The sequence below is a fragment of the Heloderma suspectum genome, chromosome 1 (genome assembly GCF_057233095.1).
Source record: "Heloderma suspectum isolate Gila_16-S chromosome 1, 16-S_ref, whole genome shotgun sequence".
Taxonomy (NCBI): domain Eukaryota; kingdom Metazoa; phylum Chordata; class Lepidosauria; order Squamata; family Helodermatidae; genus Heloderma; species Heloderma suspectum.
The window spans coordinates 162,538,805-162,556,439 of NC_139458.1; the positions used below are offsets into that span (position 1 = coordinate 162,538,805).

At 41.2% G+C, this 17,635-nt stretch overlaps 1 protein-coding gene across 23 annotated transcripts in view; it reads right to left on the minus strand.

The window, feature by feature from the left end:
• ZRANB3 (zinc finger RANBP2-type containing 3) overlaps positions 1 to 17,635 on the minus strand; it is a 61,422-nt gene that overhangs the window by 16,018 nt on the left and 27,769 nt on the right. For 9 of the 23 annotated variants that reach the window (XM_084809199.1, XM_084809032.1, XM_084809023.1 and 6 more), the window contains 10 exons: positions 15,199 to 15,377; positions 13,182 to 13,413; positions 11,680 to 11,765; positions 10,514 to 10,685; positions 7,089 to 7,217; positions 6,427 to 6,546; positions 5,334 to 5,453; positions 4,532 to 4,711; positions 3,671 to 3,823; positions 869 to 1,319 (listed from right to left, as the gene is read on the minus strand). In XM_084809199.1, the coding sequence (XP_084665325.1) occupies positions 869 to 1,319; positions 3,671 to 3,823; positions 4,532 to 4,711; positions 5,334 to 5,453; positions 6,427 to 6,546; positions 7,089 to 7,217; positions 10,514 to 10,685; positions 11,680 to 11,765; positions 13,182 to 13,413; positions 15,199 to 15,377 (1,822 nt within the window). Of the gene's footprint in view, positions 1 to 868; positions 1,320 to 3,670; positions 3,824 to 4,531; positions 4,712 to 5,333; positions 5,454 to 6,426; positions 6,547 to 7,088; positions 7,218 to 10,513; positions 10,686 to 11,679; positions 11,766 to 13,181; positions 13,414 to 15,198; positions 15,378 to 15,894; positions 16,053 to 17,635 lie in introns of all 23 variants that reach the window. The other 14 variants (XM_084809114.1, XM_084809163.1, XM_084809103.1 and 11 more) reach the window with 4 other exon arrangements.

The following is a 17,635-nucleotide window of genomic DNA, read 5'->3' on the forward strand; positions in this document are numbered from 1 at the left end:
TCCTGATATGGGACCCTGACACATGTAGGGACCTTGTCACGTTGAACATTTAAGTGCTATTGAAAGCATTTTACGTATATGGGAGTCAGATTACAGACAGGCCTTAAAAGCAAATTTTCAATTAACCACAGTTTAGCATTAGGTCCGAACCCTAAACCATGGTTAAACTTAACCATGATTTATTGAAACAAGCCAGCTTCATAAAGTACAGTTAAATTTGGCTTGTTTGACTAAACCAGAGTTAAGACTAATTAGTTTGCCTGGGCTGGAATATAACACTAAACTGCAGTTAGATAAAAATGGAAACGAAAGCTTCCAGACTCCTCCTTGTGGCCATGCTAGAAGGGAGAGGAATGCACAAACTGAAGTTCATTATGTCCAAACAAGACCTGTCTTTGAAAAGTAACAAAACGCAACATGAATTGAATTTCATTCTTGGGCCTAGGGATAATAGGTCTCCTTTCCAAATATAACATATCTGATATACCAGGACAGTTACCAATCATATACATAGGTAATTAAGTGAAATAATGAGAGTGCATCTCCTGACCAAGAATAGCAACAAATTACATGAACTTGTGGAAAGCAATATATTTTCTAAAGGATATTGGAACAAGAGCTGTGACAGTAAAGTACCGTGGAAACTGAATTTCTATTATGAACCACTAAATTTACTTCCTGATGTCAGAGACATCAGTTGGCACCAAATTTATGGCATAATGCATGTTTTTGCCAAAGTAAAGTTTTTCAGGTATATGTCCACCAGATTTTCCTTCAAATACTCCATATTTTTACGGGTTATTTTGTGCCATTACAACAAAAACATTTTAAAAACAAGATTTTAACTGGAGCACAGAATTTTACTTACTGTTTCTTCTCCGAGGAGATTCACACATTTCACAGTAAGGCAGTAAAGAATTATTATTGTAAGTGCAAAGACTGCAATGCCAGGTTGCTTCAGAAGCAGATACTTTGCTTGAATGAGATAATGGAGAACCAAATTCATCTTGGGCAGTCTGTTCTATAAATGAATGGTTTGTGTTTTGAAACAAAGACTTCCTTCCTTTCTTAGGAGAACTCTTAGGAGTAGATGGCTCTAAACGTCTTGCTCTTTTTGCTTCTCTATGAAGAACATCCATATCATTTAGTTCTTCAGAGTCCAAATATTCACCATTCTCCATGTCCTTTTCCTCTAACAATTGAGAAGAATCTGCACTCAAGCCTGAAGACTTATCACAAGAAGCCATTTTTCGTTTTTTCTCAGTATTTGGCTTTGGTGAAAGGAAGGCCCTGATATCATGCTGCTTTTCCTTTTCAAACTACAGCAGAGGATAAATGAGTATTACTTAACACAGAAAATTCTTCAATTTATTAATTGCTTTAATCTTTTCTAATCACAGCATTTTACCAAGAGGTAGTCTTCTTTTAGTAATGGAAATGTATTTTAAGAGATAACCTGACAACTTCTATATTAAGAAAAAAATGAGAGCCATTATTCCAGGCCAATGGAAATGAATCACTGTTAAAATTCTGGACTACTTTGATCTATTACTAAATCTAATATTTCTGGCCTATGCAATCTGGCAAACCCAAAAACAGAGCTATCTTGCATGGGTTTGGCATCCCATAAAAGGTAATGTGTTATCAGACATTTTCACATTTCATGTATCAATTTCAAAGTCTTTATGCTAAATTACTAAATAAAACTAACTATGGATACAGCTTGATGCTAATGGACTTTTGAAGGGCTATCTGTTCAGTTGGAATTCTATTTGTTCACTGGTTACTTCTAGTGCATTCTCAGACATTTGGATGTATATCCTAGCAGACTATGGATCTTCAATAATTTTGGTCTGCTCTGACTCTGAAAACGCTTCATTGTAAGGTGGATAATATCCTTGAAATAAATGTCAAAGGGTGAAATCCAAAAGTGTCCATCCACCAGAAGAACAGATACCATTAGCAGATGGATTCCCTCTCCCCCTTTCCCCAAAATATGCTCTGAGGGATTTGAGGACCCTCAGTGGTGCAAGCTGGAGAAGAGGGGAGGGCAAGTCCCATTGGTGAAACAAGAGGGCAAGTCCCATTGTCTGACTGCACCATGGTGAATGTTGGCCAAACAATTTCCCCAGATTAATTTGAATACTAAATATGTTGTCTGGATAAAACTCCTAGTAGCCTGTGGCTTTATAAAGTAGCAGGCTTAATTTTAAGTACAGAAAAAGCAGCATGTCCACATAGTGCCAGGTTTGGATATATACCTCTTGATTTTAGAGTAGCGGTATTGTATTCATTGTATGAACTGCTGCCCAATATGTATCTTTTCTTTCAGTGAAACTGAAACCACATGTACATAGCATAATAGTAAAGTTTTGTGCTATGCTTGTTATGAAGTTCTATTTAGCATGTAAGAACATAAAAGCAGCCATGCTGCATCAGTCAAGAGTCCATCTAGTCCAGCATTCTATTCACACAGTGGCCAACCAGCTGCCCATGGGAAACCCACAAGCAGGACAGGAGCACAACAGCACTCTCCTGCCCATGTTCCCCAGCAGCTGGTGTAGTGTATGAATCAAGATAAATACTTGTTAGCAAAGGTAACTGGTCTTTAGAAGGGTAGGGTAGAGTAATTTCACTAGAGCACCTGATAATTGCTTCAGAGCCTCGTTGATTGCTCTGTGGCATCAAGATGTACCCATCATTCTTTAAAAAACTTTAGGTATGAAATAAGCACATATACTACAGAAACTGTAGTCACTTAAGCAGCTGATGAAATTTTGAAATACAATTATGGTAGCTGATATAAACTAAAGGAGTAACTTCCAAACAATCATACAACCGTTGATCCAAGGATGTTGATGTTCTAGCATCAGGGAAGAAAGCGATCACAACTGTGATGAGCCTACCAATGTACTCACAGTGCTCAAGTAAACATGAGATCGTTAGTATGTATGTGTATGTATGCAGAGAAAGAGGGGTGGAGACATTTCTGTTCTTGGCAATATGAAGTGAAAGCCCCTCCCCCTTTTGCTTGTTGGCAATGGAGGTCCTGTATGGGTTTATGGCTCTGGATCACAAGAATGGTATGTACATATATGGACAATCTGAATACTGTTAATTACCAATGGCAGTATCCAATGCAGTTTGCCAGCACTAAACACAATGCATTAGTGGAAACGAACACTAGCCCAACAGGGAGCTGGCACAGTCCTGTAAACTAACCCAATTAGCGCTTCTGGAATGGGACAAGTCAGCAGAGCTCATGGAACAGAGCTACATGGACTTATCCTGCTCCAGAAACACTAATTTGGGTTAGCTTCTGGTGTTGTGCTATTATTATTATTATTATTTTATTTTTTATTTTTTTACATTTCTATACTGCCCCAGAGCTGAAGCTCTCTGGGCAGTTTACAATGATTGTGCTAGCAAGTGCTAGTTTCCTATTGCACTAGCATTTGCTTCTAGTGCCACAGCAGCACTGGATACTGCCCCATAACTTTAAATGTTCTTATTCCTTTTTTTATTTGATTCAAACAAATGATGAAGTAACCCAGATTTAGCCAACTGTAGATAATACATGAATCTCAGGTGCTATCAAAACAGGAAGCATGAGAAAACACAGTTTTAGTCTTGGAAATACAGCACAAGATCTTTATCATTACAAGCTTACATGGGTAAATAAAACCTCGTTCTTTATCTCATTTAGACTTTCATTCGGGATCCATGCTTCAGCAAAATTCAGGAAAGACCACTTCTCTCTATTGTCTTCTTCTGCCTGCAATTTTTCTTTTTTGCCATTTAGTGTGGTGCCTGTAACTTTAGCCTAGAGGTAGAAGAATGAAGAAAGATTTCATACTAAGGAATATTGCCTTAAAAAAAACTTTGTACACCATCCAAAATTCCAGTTTTATTAATATAAAAACTGTCTAATTTCTCTCTACTTTTGTTTTCCAATTATCATGGAATCTGTATGTTCTACCTGTAAGGATGGAGACAGGCCTAGGTAACAGCTTCTTAGGCTAGTAAAAAAAATAAAGTGACTTCTACCAAGCGGGTTGGTGGGGGACAGGTGGATCACTTTGTTTCCCCCTCTGCAAGTCTATTCCATTTCTTTACTGGTAACAAAAGAAGATACTTACTTTCTTCCATGGCTAGCATGGAAACTAGTGATCAATAAAAACAAGGCAGTCCCTCCCAGCAGTTTACAATCTTAAAAGACATGACGCAAAAGAAAAAAATGGATGAGCAGGGAAAACAAGCAAACTCAGGCGTATCCCTTTTTACAAACATATACACAAGGGTTAGCTAATCCTGTAGCCAACAGACTGTTAAGTGCTATACTTTCTTCGCTTTTTATTCAGATGCATTTCTTCCTAAGAATCAAAAGATATGTGCTTAGAGGAAAAAAAGTCAGGAATTGATTGGAGCGGGGAACGACAGCGTTCAAAATCTAAGGAGGGACTGTGGGTAGGCATCCCAGAGCTAAGCCTTTGGCAGGGGGGACTGCCAACATTTAAAGGTGTCGTCTCACCTTGCGGTTCAACATTGCCCACATAAGAGGGTCCAATGTTCCATTTGCAATAAGGTAATGAATATTTACAGAACTGCACTGTCCAATCCGATGTGCTCTGTCTTCTGCTTGTTTGATATGCCCAGGATCCCAGTATAGCTCAGCAAAAACAACATGAGTGGCAGCAGTAAATGTTAAACCCTAAACATAGGAAAGAAATTAAGATTTGCCTGTTTATTTTTTGAAAAGGCATGTGCAAATTGCCACTAAGCCCTCGCACAACCCTCGCTGCTTGGGTTTGCACGACATGACAAGCTGTGGCCGGGGTGGGGTGTGAATAGTCAAATCCCACCTGGCATGCACTGCAGCCCATGCTGGCTTAAATAAGCTCTTCTGATTGTGTGAACTGGGTCACTACAACACCATCATTGTAAGACATAGGAATAGGATTGTGTTTCTACTTTAAGCCACAGGAGAAGCTGCTTGATGTTACTTCTTAGAGCTCTCCTGATTTCCTACACTGATTTGATTTTGGGTGCCCCAAAAGTTTGCATACTAATGGCCAGGAATAGCCATTATTCCTTTAATTATTCATTAAAACTTCCAGCTTTGCTCAGTGCTCAATTCAGCTTCTCTAGGCACATTTATCTGGGTTTTTTTCAAACATGAAATGACCCCTACAATACCAGTTAATTCACAGAACGTTTTACCTGCTGTGTCCCATAAGGTAATAAAACGTCAATAGGAATATAGGTAACAGTTCAAGTGCCACAAACCCTAACTTTATCTTAGAACTGAGGATCCTTGGTATTTTTAGTCTTACCTGACCTGCAGCCTGAATGCTCAAAACGGCCACTCTAGTATCTGGATCCTTCTGGAACTGATTGACAAGGTTTATTCTTTCTGCTGAAGGTACGCTTCCATCTATCCGAATATAACGAGTCTGTAACATAAAAAAAACAGGAAAAACAAATTATCACTTGAAACTACATTAAAGGGAATCCTTGGCTTTAGACAAGTGTAAGTTAAATGACTAGGCAACAAAAAATGCTGGTTCAATTACTAGCTTTGCCACTGAATATTGTCACCCTGACCACAAACCAAGATATTATGGGGCTATTCAAAGAGTTTGCCCCCTAACCCTGGGAAAGACTGGATGCAGGTCTTGGATTCACCATCTCTGCTTCCCTTACGATAGGCAGACATTACTGGCTAAAATGCTGCTGATACCCTGCTCTTCCACCAGAAAGGCTCCTAGAGTGGCTTACAGATTAACAAAAAGACAGTTCCTGCCTTCAGGCTTATAATCTAAAAAAGACACAACACAAAAGGAAAAAGGGTTGGGTAGGGAAAAGTAAAACACAGAAACTCAGGTACCAATTCTTAATATTATATGGTTCTTACCAGCTGTAACTCAGCTGGTCTTATCATGACCAGCTGGACTAGAAACAGTTCAAAGAGAGAAGCCTCCAAAAATTGCTAGTCCCTCTGCTCAGCTGATGGACTGGCCCCAAATCCTATCTCTCCTTTCCTACAGCCTGATTAAATGGCTGCTGGATGACAGTTGGGAGAGAGGCTAAACCAGATGAAGCTGGCTTCACAGAAGGGCTAATGGTGGCCCTGCTTTCCTTTTTGCCCCTGCTGCAGCCTGATGGTGCTTTACACAGTACAGGTCCCTGCCCTGAGGAGCAGAGAAGAGGTGGGTTTTGATGATACAAATGTGGTCAAATTCTGCATAAGCAGAAGCCATTATGCATACAGTGTTAACACAGTAGCTAAGATGCTACAGAGACAACCATGTCAGTGTATTTTTAACACTTTTTTTAACATCAGCACTGAAAAGAATGTATGTACAGGCTTACTGCTTGATAATAAAGATCCTGTAGGAGCAGTCTAACCAAATAAGGCACACGTACCTTGCTTTCTATCACTGCCTCTGTACATGCCTGCAGCATGCTTAAGTGATAGGCAAAGACTAGAAACTTCAGTTTGTCATTCTCCAGCAGCATTTTGATATAATCCTTTACTGCTCCTGCCTAAAATGTACAAGGCATATTGGAATCTTGTTATAATAAAAAGGGAAAGTTTAAAGGATAAAACAAAACAATTTTTGTGTTGAAAAATAAAATGGCATTACTACAAAATGTAAGACGATATTTATTATCTAAGGTGCACCAAGCTAATATAAAGCAATCCAGGGGAATGTATTCTCTTACGGGCATATCTTATTGGTTCATCAATTCTTCTATAGCACTTTGCATTCTTTAAAGTCAAGGCAACGAAGTAGGGAGAAAGGAATACACACACAGACAGAATTGAATGCAAAGGTGCCTTGTGGAAGTGAAAAGGCACTTCTGCTTGTGCAAAGGCGAGCATAATTTCCACTAACTTTCTCCTCCACTGGCAGCCCACCATCCCATATCCCACACTACTCCCGAGGTTCCCTGACTGTCACTTTATATTATACAGTTACAATTCTCAGGAAACACCTCTGGACTGGCAAGGTATTGTAAGTGTAGGAGGAAGTAGTACAATTCTTTAAATAAATGTTAAAAAGTAGAAGACATTTCAAGATTACCTTAGCAATGGCAGTCTGTTGAAACATGCGTGTGATTAGGCCCATCACCTGGAAAAAGTCACTTTCTGTAGAATCTAAATTTGAAGCCCTCATTAATTTCTCCCACTCTTCAAAACTAGCATTTAATTCCTGCATGGGAGGGAACAACAATATTTAGAGGCAAAAATGTGAAAGGGCAAAACAATTATTGGTTCTCTGAATCATGCCCTACTTATGCTACAGAGAAGAAAAGAGAGAACAATAGTCCCTAAAGATAAAATAGTCTTCTTCACAGAGCAATGTCAATGCAGAGGCAGGTCAGTCACATGTTCCTACCAAGCAGAGAAACCTAAGGAAAGCCAGGGACAAAAATAATGAAAAAAAATGAATTATTCTGCTGCAACCATAAATCAATGGCTAAAACCATTCTTTAAGTCTCAACACGTGCAGAAAACTGCGTAAGAAACGAAAACTGTAATGCAATCCGACATGAGTGCTGTAGTTAACAGTGTTATGCTCAATTACTTCTGCATATATAATAATCAAATAGTACACTACTGTGTATATTAATTATTTTAGGCCACAAAGAATGCCATTTTACATGTGCTATGAGTTCAGTGAGAAGTCCATGGTTTTCCCCTGTAAATTTGATACTTCTCAGTGGGACTCTTGGTTCATAAAATATGTCAAACCCCCCACTACCTGCAGAATTAGTTATATGGTTATCTAGATTATGGCCATCATTACTGAATCTTACGCAGACAATGGTCATTCTGAAATTTAACTGGGTATAAATATTTCCTTTTCTATTCTTAAGTATTCAAAAGTCCCAGAGAAGAACATTTTGCTAGAATTATGGTAGTCAATGCAAAGTGAGACTCCTGTAGCCTATTTCTGTTGTTGTTCAGTCGTTAAGTCGTGTCCGACTCTTCGTGACCCCATCTACTATAGCACGCCAGGCCTTCCTGTCCTCCGCTCTCTCCCGGAGTGTGCTCAAGTCCATATTCATTGCATCGGTGATGCTATCTAGCCATCTCATCCTCTGCCGTCCCCTTCTCCTTTTGCCTTCAATCTTTCCCAGCATCAGGGTCTTTTCCAGTGAGTTTCCTCTTCGTATTAGGTGGCCAAAATATTTGAGCTTCAGCTTCAGTGTCTGTCCTTCCAATGAGCAGTCAGGGTTGATTTCCTATAGGATTGACTGAATTGACCTCCTTGCAGTCCAGGGGACTTGTAAGAGTCTTCTCCAGCACCACAGTTCGAAAGCATCAATTCTTCGGCGCTCAGCCTTCCTTATAGTCCAGCTTTCACAGCCATACGTTACCACTGGGAAAACCATAGCTTTGATTATACGGACCTTTGTCAGCAAAGTGATGTCTCTCCTTCTTACTATGCTGCCTAGGTTGGCCATAGCTTTCCTCCCAAGGAGCAAGCGTCTTTTAATTTCATGGCTACAGTCACCGTCTGCGGTGATCTTGGAGCTCAAGAAAATAAAATCTGTCACTGCTTCCATTTCTTCTCCTCCTATATGCCAGGAAGTGATAGGGCCAGATGCCATGATCTTAGTTTTTTTAATGTTGAGTTTCAAACCAGCGTTTGCACTCTCCATTTTCACCCTCAACAAGAGGCTCTTTAAATCCTCTTTGCTTTCTGCCATTAGGGTGGTATCGTCTGCGTATCTGAGGTTGGTGATAATTCTCCCAGCAATCTTAATTCCGACCTGTGATTCATCCAACCCAGCGTTTCTCATGATGTCCTCTGCATATAAGTTAAATAAGCAGGGCGACAATATGCAGCCTTATCGTTCTCCTTTCCCAATTTTGAACCAATCGGTTGTTCCATGTCTGGTTCTTACTGTTCCTTCTTGACCCTCATACAGGTTTCTCAGGAGACAGGTAAGGTAGTCTGGTACTCCCATCTCTTTAAGAATTTTCCAGAGTTTGTTGTGATCCACACAATCAAAGGCTTTAGCGTAGTCAATGAAGCAGAAATAGACGTTCTTCTGGAATTCTCTTGCTTTCTCCATGATCCAGCAAATGTTGGCAATTTGATCTCTAGTTCCTCTGCCTCTTCGAAACGCCACCTGTACTTCCGGTAGTTCTTGATTCACATACTGCTGAAGCCTAGCTTGTAGGATTTTGAGCATCACCTTGCTGGCATGTGAAATGAGCGCAACTGTGCGGTAGTTTGAACACTCTTTGGCATTGCCCTTCTTTGGAATTGGAATGTAAACTGACCTTTTCCAGTCTTGTGGCCACTGTTGAGTGTTCCAAATTTGTTGGCATATTGAGTGCAGCACTTTAACAGCATCATCTTTTAGGATTTTAAATAGCTCAGCTGGAATACTGTCATCTCCACTAGTTTTGTTGATAGTAATGCTTCCTAAGGCCCACTTGACTTCACTCTGTAGGATGTCCGGCTCAAGTTCAGTGAGCACACTATCATGGCTATCAGGGACATTCAGATCTTTCCTGTATAGTTCTTCTGTGTATTCTTTCCACCTCTTCTTAATCTCATCTGCTTCTGTTAGGTCCCTGCCTTCTTTGTCCTTTATCATACCTTTATTATGATTTGGTTATCACTAGCCTATTTCTAGTGATAACCAAATGCCACAACTAACAAAAAGTGATAGTGGGTTGGATCCAGACTTGCTCGTCCTTGAACGGAAGGGTGCCGCAGAGGGAACTGGGATCCAGCCGAGATTTTCCGCTGGAGAAAAAGTGGCAGGGCAATGTTCCCTTGCAGACCCCAGCACCACCTCCCATAGTGCTCAGAAAGGTTGGGGATCATCTGGAACAGCATGGCAAGTGGCACTGGGAGCTGCGAGGAGTGGGGGTGATAGGAGGAAACTGTCTGGATCCAGCTCAGTGTTTACAGGAGAGATAGGCAAATGCTGCCATTTTGCCATAAAGTGCAAATAACCATATATAGAGATTAAAGGCTACATCTAGATGGTACTGTCAAGTTCCTGAACAGTTCAGCCAAACCAAGTACTGTTAAAGTTGTAAGGGAGATGCTGTAATCATAGAGACACATTCTGTGAGGCAGGGGCTCATTTAAGAAGGGTTTTCCTTGAGACACTTGGATACAACCCAGAAACTACCAAAAGAGTCCTTCCCCTTTTTTCTGAGACAGTAATGTGCTAGATACAAAAATTGGCACAGAGCTTGTCTCCTGCAGAAAAGGGCAGAATTACTGCCAGCCTGAGCTGCCTCTGCTAAATCAGAATGACATTCCCCTCTGCATTGTAGGGAATATTTTAATCACCCAAACTGAGGTTCATGACAGGGGCATTCCTGAATAGAACTGAAAGTTCTCAGAGCATGGCAGTTCTGGGTCTGTATACTACTCACATTCACTATACCCATGAAAATGACTAACCATCCTCACAATCATTAGAGTACTTCTTTGCCAGAAGAAGAATGGTTGTTAATAGCTCATTTGTTTACCGTAGCAGTAGTTTTGGGAAGATCGAAAGGAATTCGTTGCCTGACTTTAGGTGGCAACTGCGTTAAAACTTCATCCTTCATTCGCCTAATCATCACATTACTTAGTAACTGGTGCAGTTCACCTAAATTAGAAGCACCTCTGCAGTCCCATTGTCGTCTTTTACCAAAAAATCTGGAGAAATCACAGAGTGGTGACAATAACGCAGTTAATTTAAATTGACATCAGTGAACATTTTACTTAACAGAGGAAGCACACAAGTATACAAGATCAGCATTCCATACTTCTGCAAAAAAAGGCAAATGTATAAAAGGAAGTCTCAATGGCCTGCTGTGGTCAAAGCACTGTTAATCTCTGAAATCATATTGCAAATATGCATCAACATAAAATATGGCTAAGCCATAGTCTCATAAGCTAGGGGAAGTGGGAAACAAATAATGTGTTCATTTTCCCTGTCTGTCCTGAGGTTTTTGATTTTGTTTTAATTTTAGCAGCAAACCCAAGACTGGTTCAGGAAGATATACCCAAGAGTTCAGTTCCACTGACATTTTATTCTATGGCTCAAGTCAACTTGCAAGAAGCAGGGCATGTATTCGATCAAATGCATTGCCACCAAACCCTGGTTTATAACATACATATTGTAATATATGCATGGACAGAACATTCCTCAAAATGCGTCCCAGAGGAGCTCCCAACATGAGGCTCAGTGTGAGTGAAGAAATATGGGCGCAGATTTGGTAAGCATGAAAAATGCTTGGACATTTTTGCATCCCAATCCAGAAAATTATGCCCTGAATGATTTAAAAGGATTTCTATTACTTCCCCTGAAGTAATAGAAATATGTTTTCTTAGCCTCGAGCTTGCAAGAACACAATCCTTGCACAGGGAACAGCAATAGTGTCTAGTGCAGGGGCAGGCAACCTGGTGCTCTCCAGATGTTCTGGACAAAAATTCCCAGAATCCCTAACCATTGGCCATACTGGATGGGGCTTATGGGAGTTGTAGTCCAAAACATCTGGAGGGCCAGGTTGCCTAACCCTGGTGTAATAAACGTAACTGCAGTATTGCTCTTTCCTTCCACTCACTACACACAGCTAGAACTGGTTCTATTTGCAAGATTATGCCCATCAATAGGTGCGTGTGAAAAGCATACGGATATAGACACTACCTGACACATGCACCACAGTATTTCTTTGCATATTCAGACCATGTCCCAAATTTTCTTGGGCAAAGTGCTTCGAGTTGCATGAAAAGCTGTAAACAAAAAGCATGTTTATAAGTGTTATTAAGGTGCCCATAAACTGAAGACGTAACCAGCCAAAAACGGAAGTACAGCCCGTCTCCTTCTAGGATTCTAAAAAGTGCATGTATTTTTGAGTCACAGTCAAGGGCACTTCCTAAAAAGTGCCTGCAACATCACGAATACATACATGGAGGAAGCAATCCTATGGCCGCTAGTCAGTGGCTAGATGGACATAAGATATGTGGCTTTCCAGGAACCAACCTTGGAGCCAGTGCTCCAAGGTCGGTTCCCGGAGAAGCGACCTTCCTCCCCTTCTGCGCTGCCTTGCAGGCAGCTCGGAATGGCCCCAAGCTCCACACTCGGAAGAGGGATGCAAAGCGGCCAAAACAGGGTGTTCTGGGGTGGGTAAGGCGGAAATGCTGGTATGACACATCCTATGTGTCGTCCGGCAGCCTCCTCCCCCGCTCCGCCTTCCTGAAATCAGCTGTCTAGCTGCAAATGCAGGGCAGGAGAAGCGTGGAGGGAACGATCCCCTCCGTGCTTCTCCTGCCTTGCATTGGATAGGTGGTTGCCTCCAAGTTTGGAAGTGGCCACCTATTCCCATAGGATTGCGCCCTAAGATGTCTTACCCTGGCCATACCCACTTAGTCTAGGAATTGTTTTTAACAGTTTAGACCCAACGTGTTCTTTAAAATCTCCAATAAAAGGGCATATTACTTTATTACTTTACCACTTGTGTAGACTTTAAAAAGAAAACACAAAACAGTGCAAGGCTATCCCTTGCTGCCACCTCTACCATTCCTCTAAACTCTTTCCTTGATGGGAATTGGGGCTCTTCCACTCCAGCACTAACATGTGCCCATCCCACATACAAACACAATGCCATTCCCATAGTTCCAAAAATCCTATCTGCACAAATCCCGGTGGTAAACAAAAGGTATTCAAATATAGAACTGTCTGAATTCTACTGTACATTGCAAAATACTTTATGAAGAGAAAAGCTATGCATTGCTTCATTTTATGCACAGTTCACATGTCATGGCAAGTCAGGAATGTGCTTCAGGCATCTGTGTTTCCTCCTCCCCTTCCATGCTTTGATGCCCTCCCTCATTTCCTGTTCTGCAGCCATTGTAATTTGCCAAGACATCCAAATCAGCGGCCTTGAGTGCCATTTTCTTGGTAGTAAGGTGGGGTACAAATAAAAAATCAATCAATAAACAAATGAGAGCTGCCACAGACCATCTTTAGTTGGAAATCAGACATCATAGCAACCTATAATTTCTACAAACAAAGGAGTGAGGGAGTGGTTCTGAGCATGCACGGGGAGCAGGAAGCATGCATACCCAGAGCACATTTCTCAAAGACCCATCATGGTTTGGTTGTAACATGCCAAACTGGCCTTGGAAAGATAAAATGATTTCCATAACCTCTTCAGGCCTTCCTAAAGCAGGGGTTCCAGTGAGCAGAATAGCCCGGACAGCATTCTGTACAATTGGCAACAAAATCTTGCTACGAGCTGCATTTCTGGATTTCATGTAGTGAGACTCATCAACTACTACTACTTTGAAGTTCTGTTTCTGTAGAGTATTTATTAAAGTCTGTGCATCTGAAGTTAGCAGGCCATAACCCAGCACAGTCACTTTGCTTGTAGGTATCTTCCTAGAAAAATGAAAGAGCAAAACACTCCATGACCAAGTTATGAATGCAATCTTCAACAGACAACTAGCCATTGCTGAAATTAAGTGATTTAAGCGCATAGCTTGCTGAGAACTCTAATACACTGTTTCAAATTGGAGCCTCAAGATCCTGAATAATTTTTGGGACAGCAAAATTTAATCTCAACTGAAGCAATCAAATCTTTAACTGATTAATTAGTAGGAGCCACTTTTAAACAGGGTGTGCAACTTTTTTGCCAGTGAGGCTGCAAGGTTAGGGCCCTTACAGATCAGACTCTGTTGGTCACATATGGGCAACCTGGTGCCTGTAGGCCATAAGCAGCCTGAGGAGGCCTTCCATGGCTATGGATGCCAAAGCTGCCACTGTCAAATTTCTCCCTGCCACTTATCTGAATGGCAGTCTTGGTGGAGCAGGATTTAAATGTGGAGAGCAGCAGACTAAGTCATTCCCACATGCCCATTTAAATTAGGCACCTCTTCCCTGTCTAGGTGACTGACATTGGTGCTGGAAACAGCTTTTCCCAATCACCTTGGGGAGGTGCGATGAGATTTAAACCTCCACATCCCTGCATGGTGAGTTATTGGGGGGGGGGGGATGAGCATGTGCATGTGTGCATCACTGTACGTGTTCCCCAACCCACCACTGGATGTGGCCTTTGGGGCAAAAAGTTGCTCACCCCTGCTCTAGGTCCTTGTGAATTACTGTATAAGGAATGAATGCAAATATTAAAAATTGCCGTTCTTTTACACAGTGAGACATAACACTAAACCATATAAAGGAAGATCTCTCCTCCCTCTCCCATTACTGTTTCTTGGCCAACTACGGTTTGCGGTTACACCCAAATGGGCCAATAATGGTTTGCATTTGTGTTCTAAAACAGAATTTCAAACCATGATCAAACTGCCTTTTGCACTTTTGGTTGGAAGGTCAAAAACAAACTGCTTTTGACAGTTCAGACATAATAGGATAAAATGGAGAAGAGGAGGACTGTGTAAGCTGCCTTGGGTTCCTTGGAGGAAAAAAGCAAGATATAAATGTAATAAAATAATTTAATAATATAGCATGCCAAGAAGGAAGTAGCGTGGGAGGATACAAGGAAACAGGGAGAGGGCAAAATGCAAGCCTGAGTATCTTTCATATGATGCCAAACTATGGTTTTGTGATATTTGTAAGGCAAGCCAGACAGAGACTGTTTTTCATGAATTAAATCATAATTTAATCTCAAGGACACACCTAATTTAAGGTTTTGTTAATATGAAAGGCAATAGATTAGATTTAGATTATCTAAAAGGTAGGTGTTAATGAACTACAAATTCTTTATTTTACATTTATCCAACCTTTGTTACATATCAGACAAACCGAATTTAATTTTCTTTTTTAGGTCCTCAAAAGACTGGCAACATGTCCAACAGGATTTAATACGAACTGAAATTTGGTATTTCCATTAACCCACCATGTGTTGCTTTTATAGATGCTTAAACGTTTGAAAATTGTTCATTTGTATTATTTCAGTCATCAAAACAATCAGAAGAGAAGGCTAAGATTCTCCGCTCATCCAGTAAAAGATAAAAGTGTGTATCAGAACAAACCCTTTTATGAGGGAGAACTTTGAAGGAAGGTTCACAGAAGTAAAGTAGTGCTCACAACACAGCACATCCTTGCCAAGAGGCCAGGTTTGCAAGTAGGCTGATTTAACCATCTTGTGCCTTTTTTCACAGATACAGTTGGGGGCCAGCAAGGCAATGCCACTGTTAACATGCCACTCACCAAACATCAGCTTTATTTTGAACGATAATTATATCCTCAGGACAGAGGTCTGGGATCCATTTCTCCATCTCATCAACCCAAGGGTACCTCAGAGATGAGGGCACCACGATTAAGAGAGGCCATTCATTTTTGTAGTAGTAAGATACAGCTATTGCTTGGATAGTCTTCCCTAAGCCCATCTAAGATGCAATCAGTTGAAAAGAGAGAGAAAAAAGTTTATAAGAAAGTGGAAAAGATGTACTGCCTATATCAGTTGTTCCACTGAAATCTTAATTAGATTTCAATGTACTAGTGTTGTAATACATTCCACAGAACCTGAATAACCTATAAATAAAAGACAGCAGCTGAATCTACCCATAGCAGTTTTACCGTTATCATACTGCAAACTACTAGTGCCCATTGGTGTCATGTGACCAATAGTTATCATTGCAGTATGATAACGGTAAAACTGCTATCTGTAGATTCAGCCAGGGTAACAGTAATAGCAAATTGTCATTATAAATGTGTGGAATAAAAGCCTTTGGAGCTACGGCCAATTACCTCCATCCCCCAAAGAAGGATGTATTTATTTAAAGGATTTATATTTTATCCTTCAGTGGAGATTTCTGGGCAATTTTACAAAAACAAGATAAAATACACAAATAAAATACAACAATGCATTAAAAAGAAAAATAGATTGGGAAGCTGGGTACTTACTGTGAAGTTCCATTCTGATTTGGTGTGCATCATGGGTTAACTCCTCCCACTGCCCAGGACAGACAAGAAACATGTGACCAGGCTTTTTGCCTTGGTCCTGGCCTATGTGGCTCCTCCCAGCCAGTTCTTTTGTAGCCAAGCATTTAAGACTGTAGTGACTGAGGAGCCAGAAGGAAGGAAGGAAATGTATAGACAACTGAAGATACAGAACAAAACCCCCACCTCTTAGGGATTGGCATACTCACTTCAGAAAAACAGTATGGATGTCTCCTGCACACCAAATGAGAATAGAACTTTACGGTAAATACCCAACCTTCCATGCCCATCAGGTGTGAGGAGATGTCCAACATGGGGTGTACAGAAGGTACTATTTCCATGGGCTGGGATAACCTATTGTATTACTCTATGTCCAAAAGCTGTTTCAGCCAAAGCATATTTGTTCAGTTTATAATGCCTAAGGAATGTGTGATCTGAGGCCCAAGTAGCTCCCCCTGCAGATCTTCACTAAAGGAGCGATAGTAGAGAAAAAAACGCTGGGGCACTCCATGGTGGTACGTGCTGTGGTGTGTGCAGATTTAGGGAGTTTTTTCAACCTCACAGGCTACAAATATGCATGCCTTGCAAGTGTGGTATGGGAGGGCTTTTTCCCAATGCAGTAGGATGGAAATAAACAGAGAACTGGAACATCTCCTTAAGGCAGTTTTTGCTGGCCCTCCTAATATCCAAGATGTGCCAGACCTGCTCAGAGGAGAAGGATTAGAGCAGAAAGAAAGGAGAACCAGCTCTTGCGTTCTGAGTAAAACAGTGATAATATTAGGAACAAAGGAAGGGTCCAGCTGAAGAGCGACAGGGTCCTTGTTGAATGAACAGAGGTGATCCCTTATGGAGATTGCACCTGGTTCTGAGACACTTTTGGCTGATGTTATAGCTACGAGGAACAGCACCTTGAGAGAGGGAAAATGTAGTAAGAAAGTTCTAAGTGAAGTCCGAATCAGCTCCCAGTGAGCATCCATGAGTGCAGACAAGACACACCTGAGTGGTAGGTTAAGAACAGACTTTTACTGGGATATAACAAACTTACATCTCAAGGTAAGTTGGCCCAGGTCAGCCTCATGTTCAGCATCACTTGCGGGAGATGGAAGACAGAAAAGTAGAGGGAGGAGACAAGGAAAAAAAGGCAGAACAACCTTCTGGAGATCCCCTCCAATCTCACTCAGGTACATATTAACCCTTCAAGTTCAGGTTAAGTGACTCATGGCCCTAGTCCCGCCAACACTCAGCAACTCCAGCGGGGAATTGGTAAGAGCTGATCGTATCACATGCAGACTCCAAGTTGGGAAGCAATGTATAACTGGAGGACATAGCAGTGTCAACCCTCTGAGGAATCACTAAAGGTGCAGGTGAGAACCTGGCTTGTGGTATGGCCTAGAGAGAACAGAAGAGAGCTGTAGCTTGTCTGTGAACCGTGCTCACTCTGAATCCCATGACTAGCCATGACTGGAGGAATAGAAGCAATTCCTTGATTCTTGCTGTCTTACAGTCCAGACACTTTCTTCTATGCCAGTGCAGAAAAACTTTGCAAGTTATTTCATATGCTTGGTTGGTTGATGGTCTCCTGGAGGACAACAAGGTGTTAGTTACCTCAGCAGAGTAGCCTACTAGGAGGAAGTAACCAAGTGGCTAGATGTAGCCAGTCTGGATCCAAATGCCAGACCAGTCCTTGTGTGAAAAGGTTGGTCCT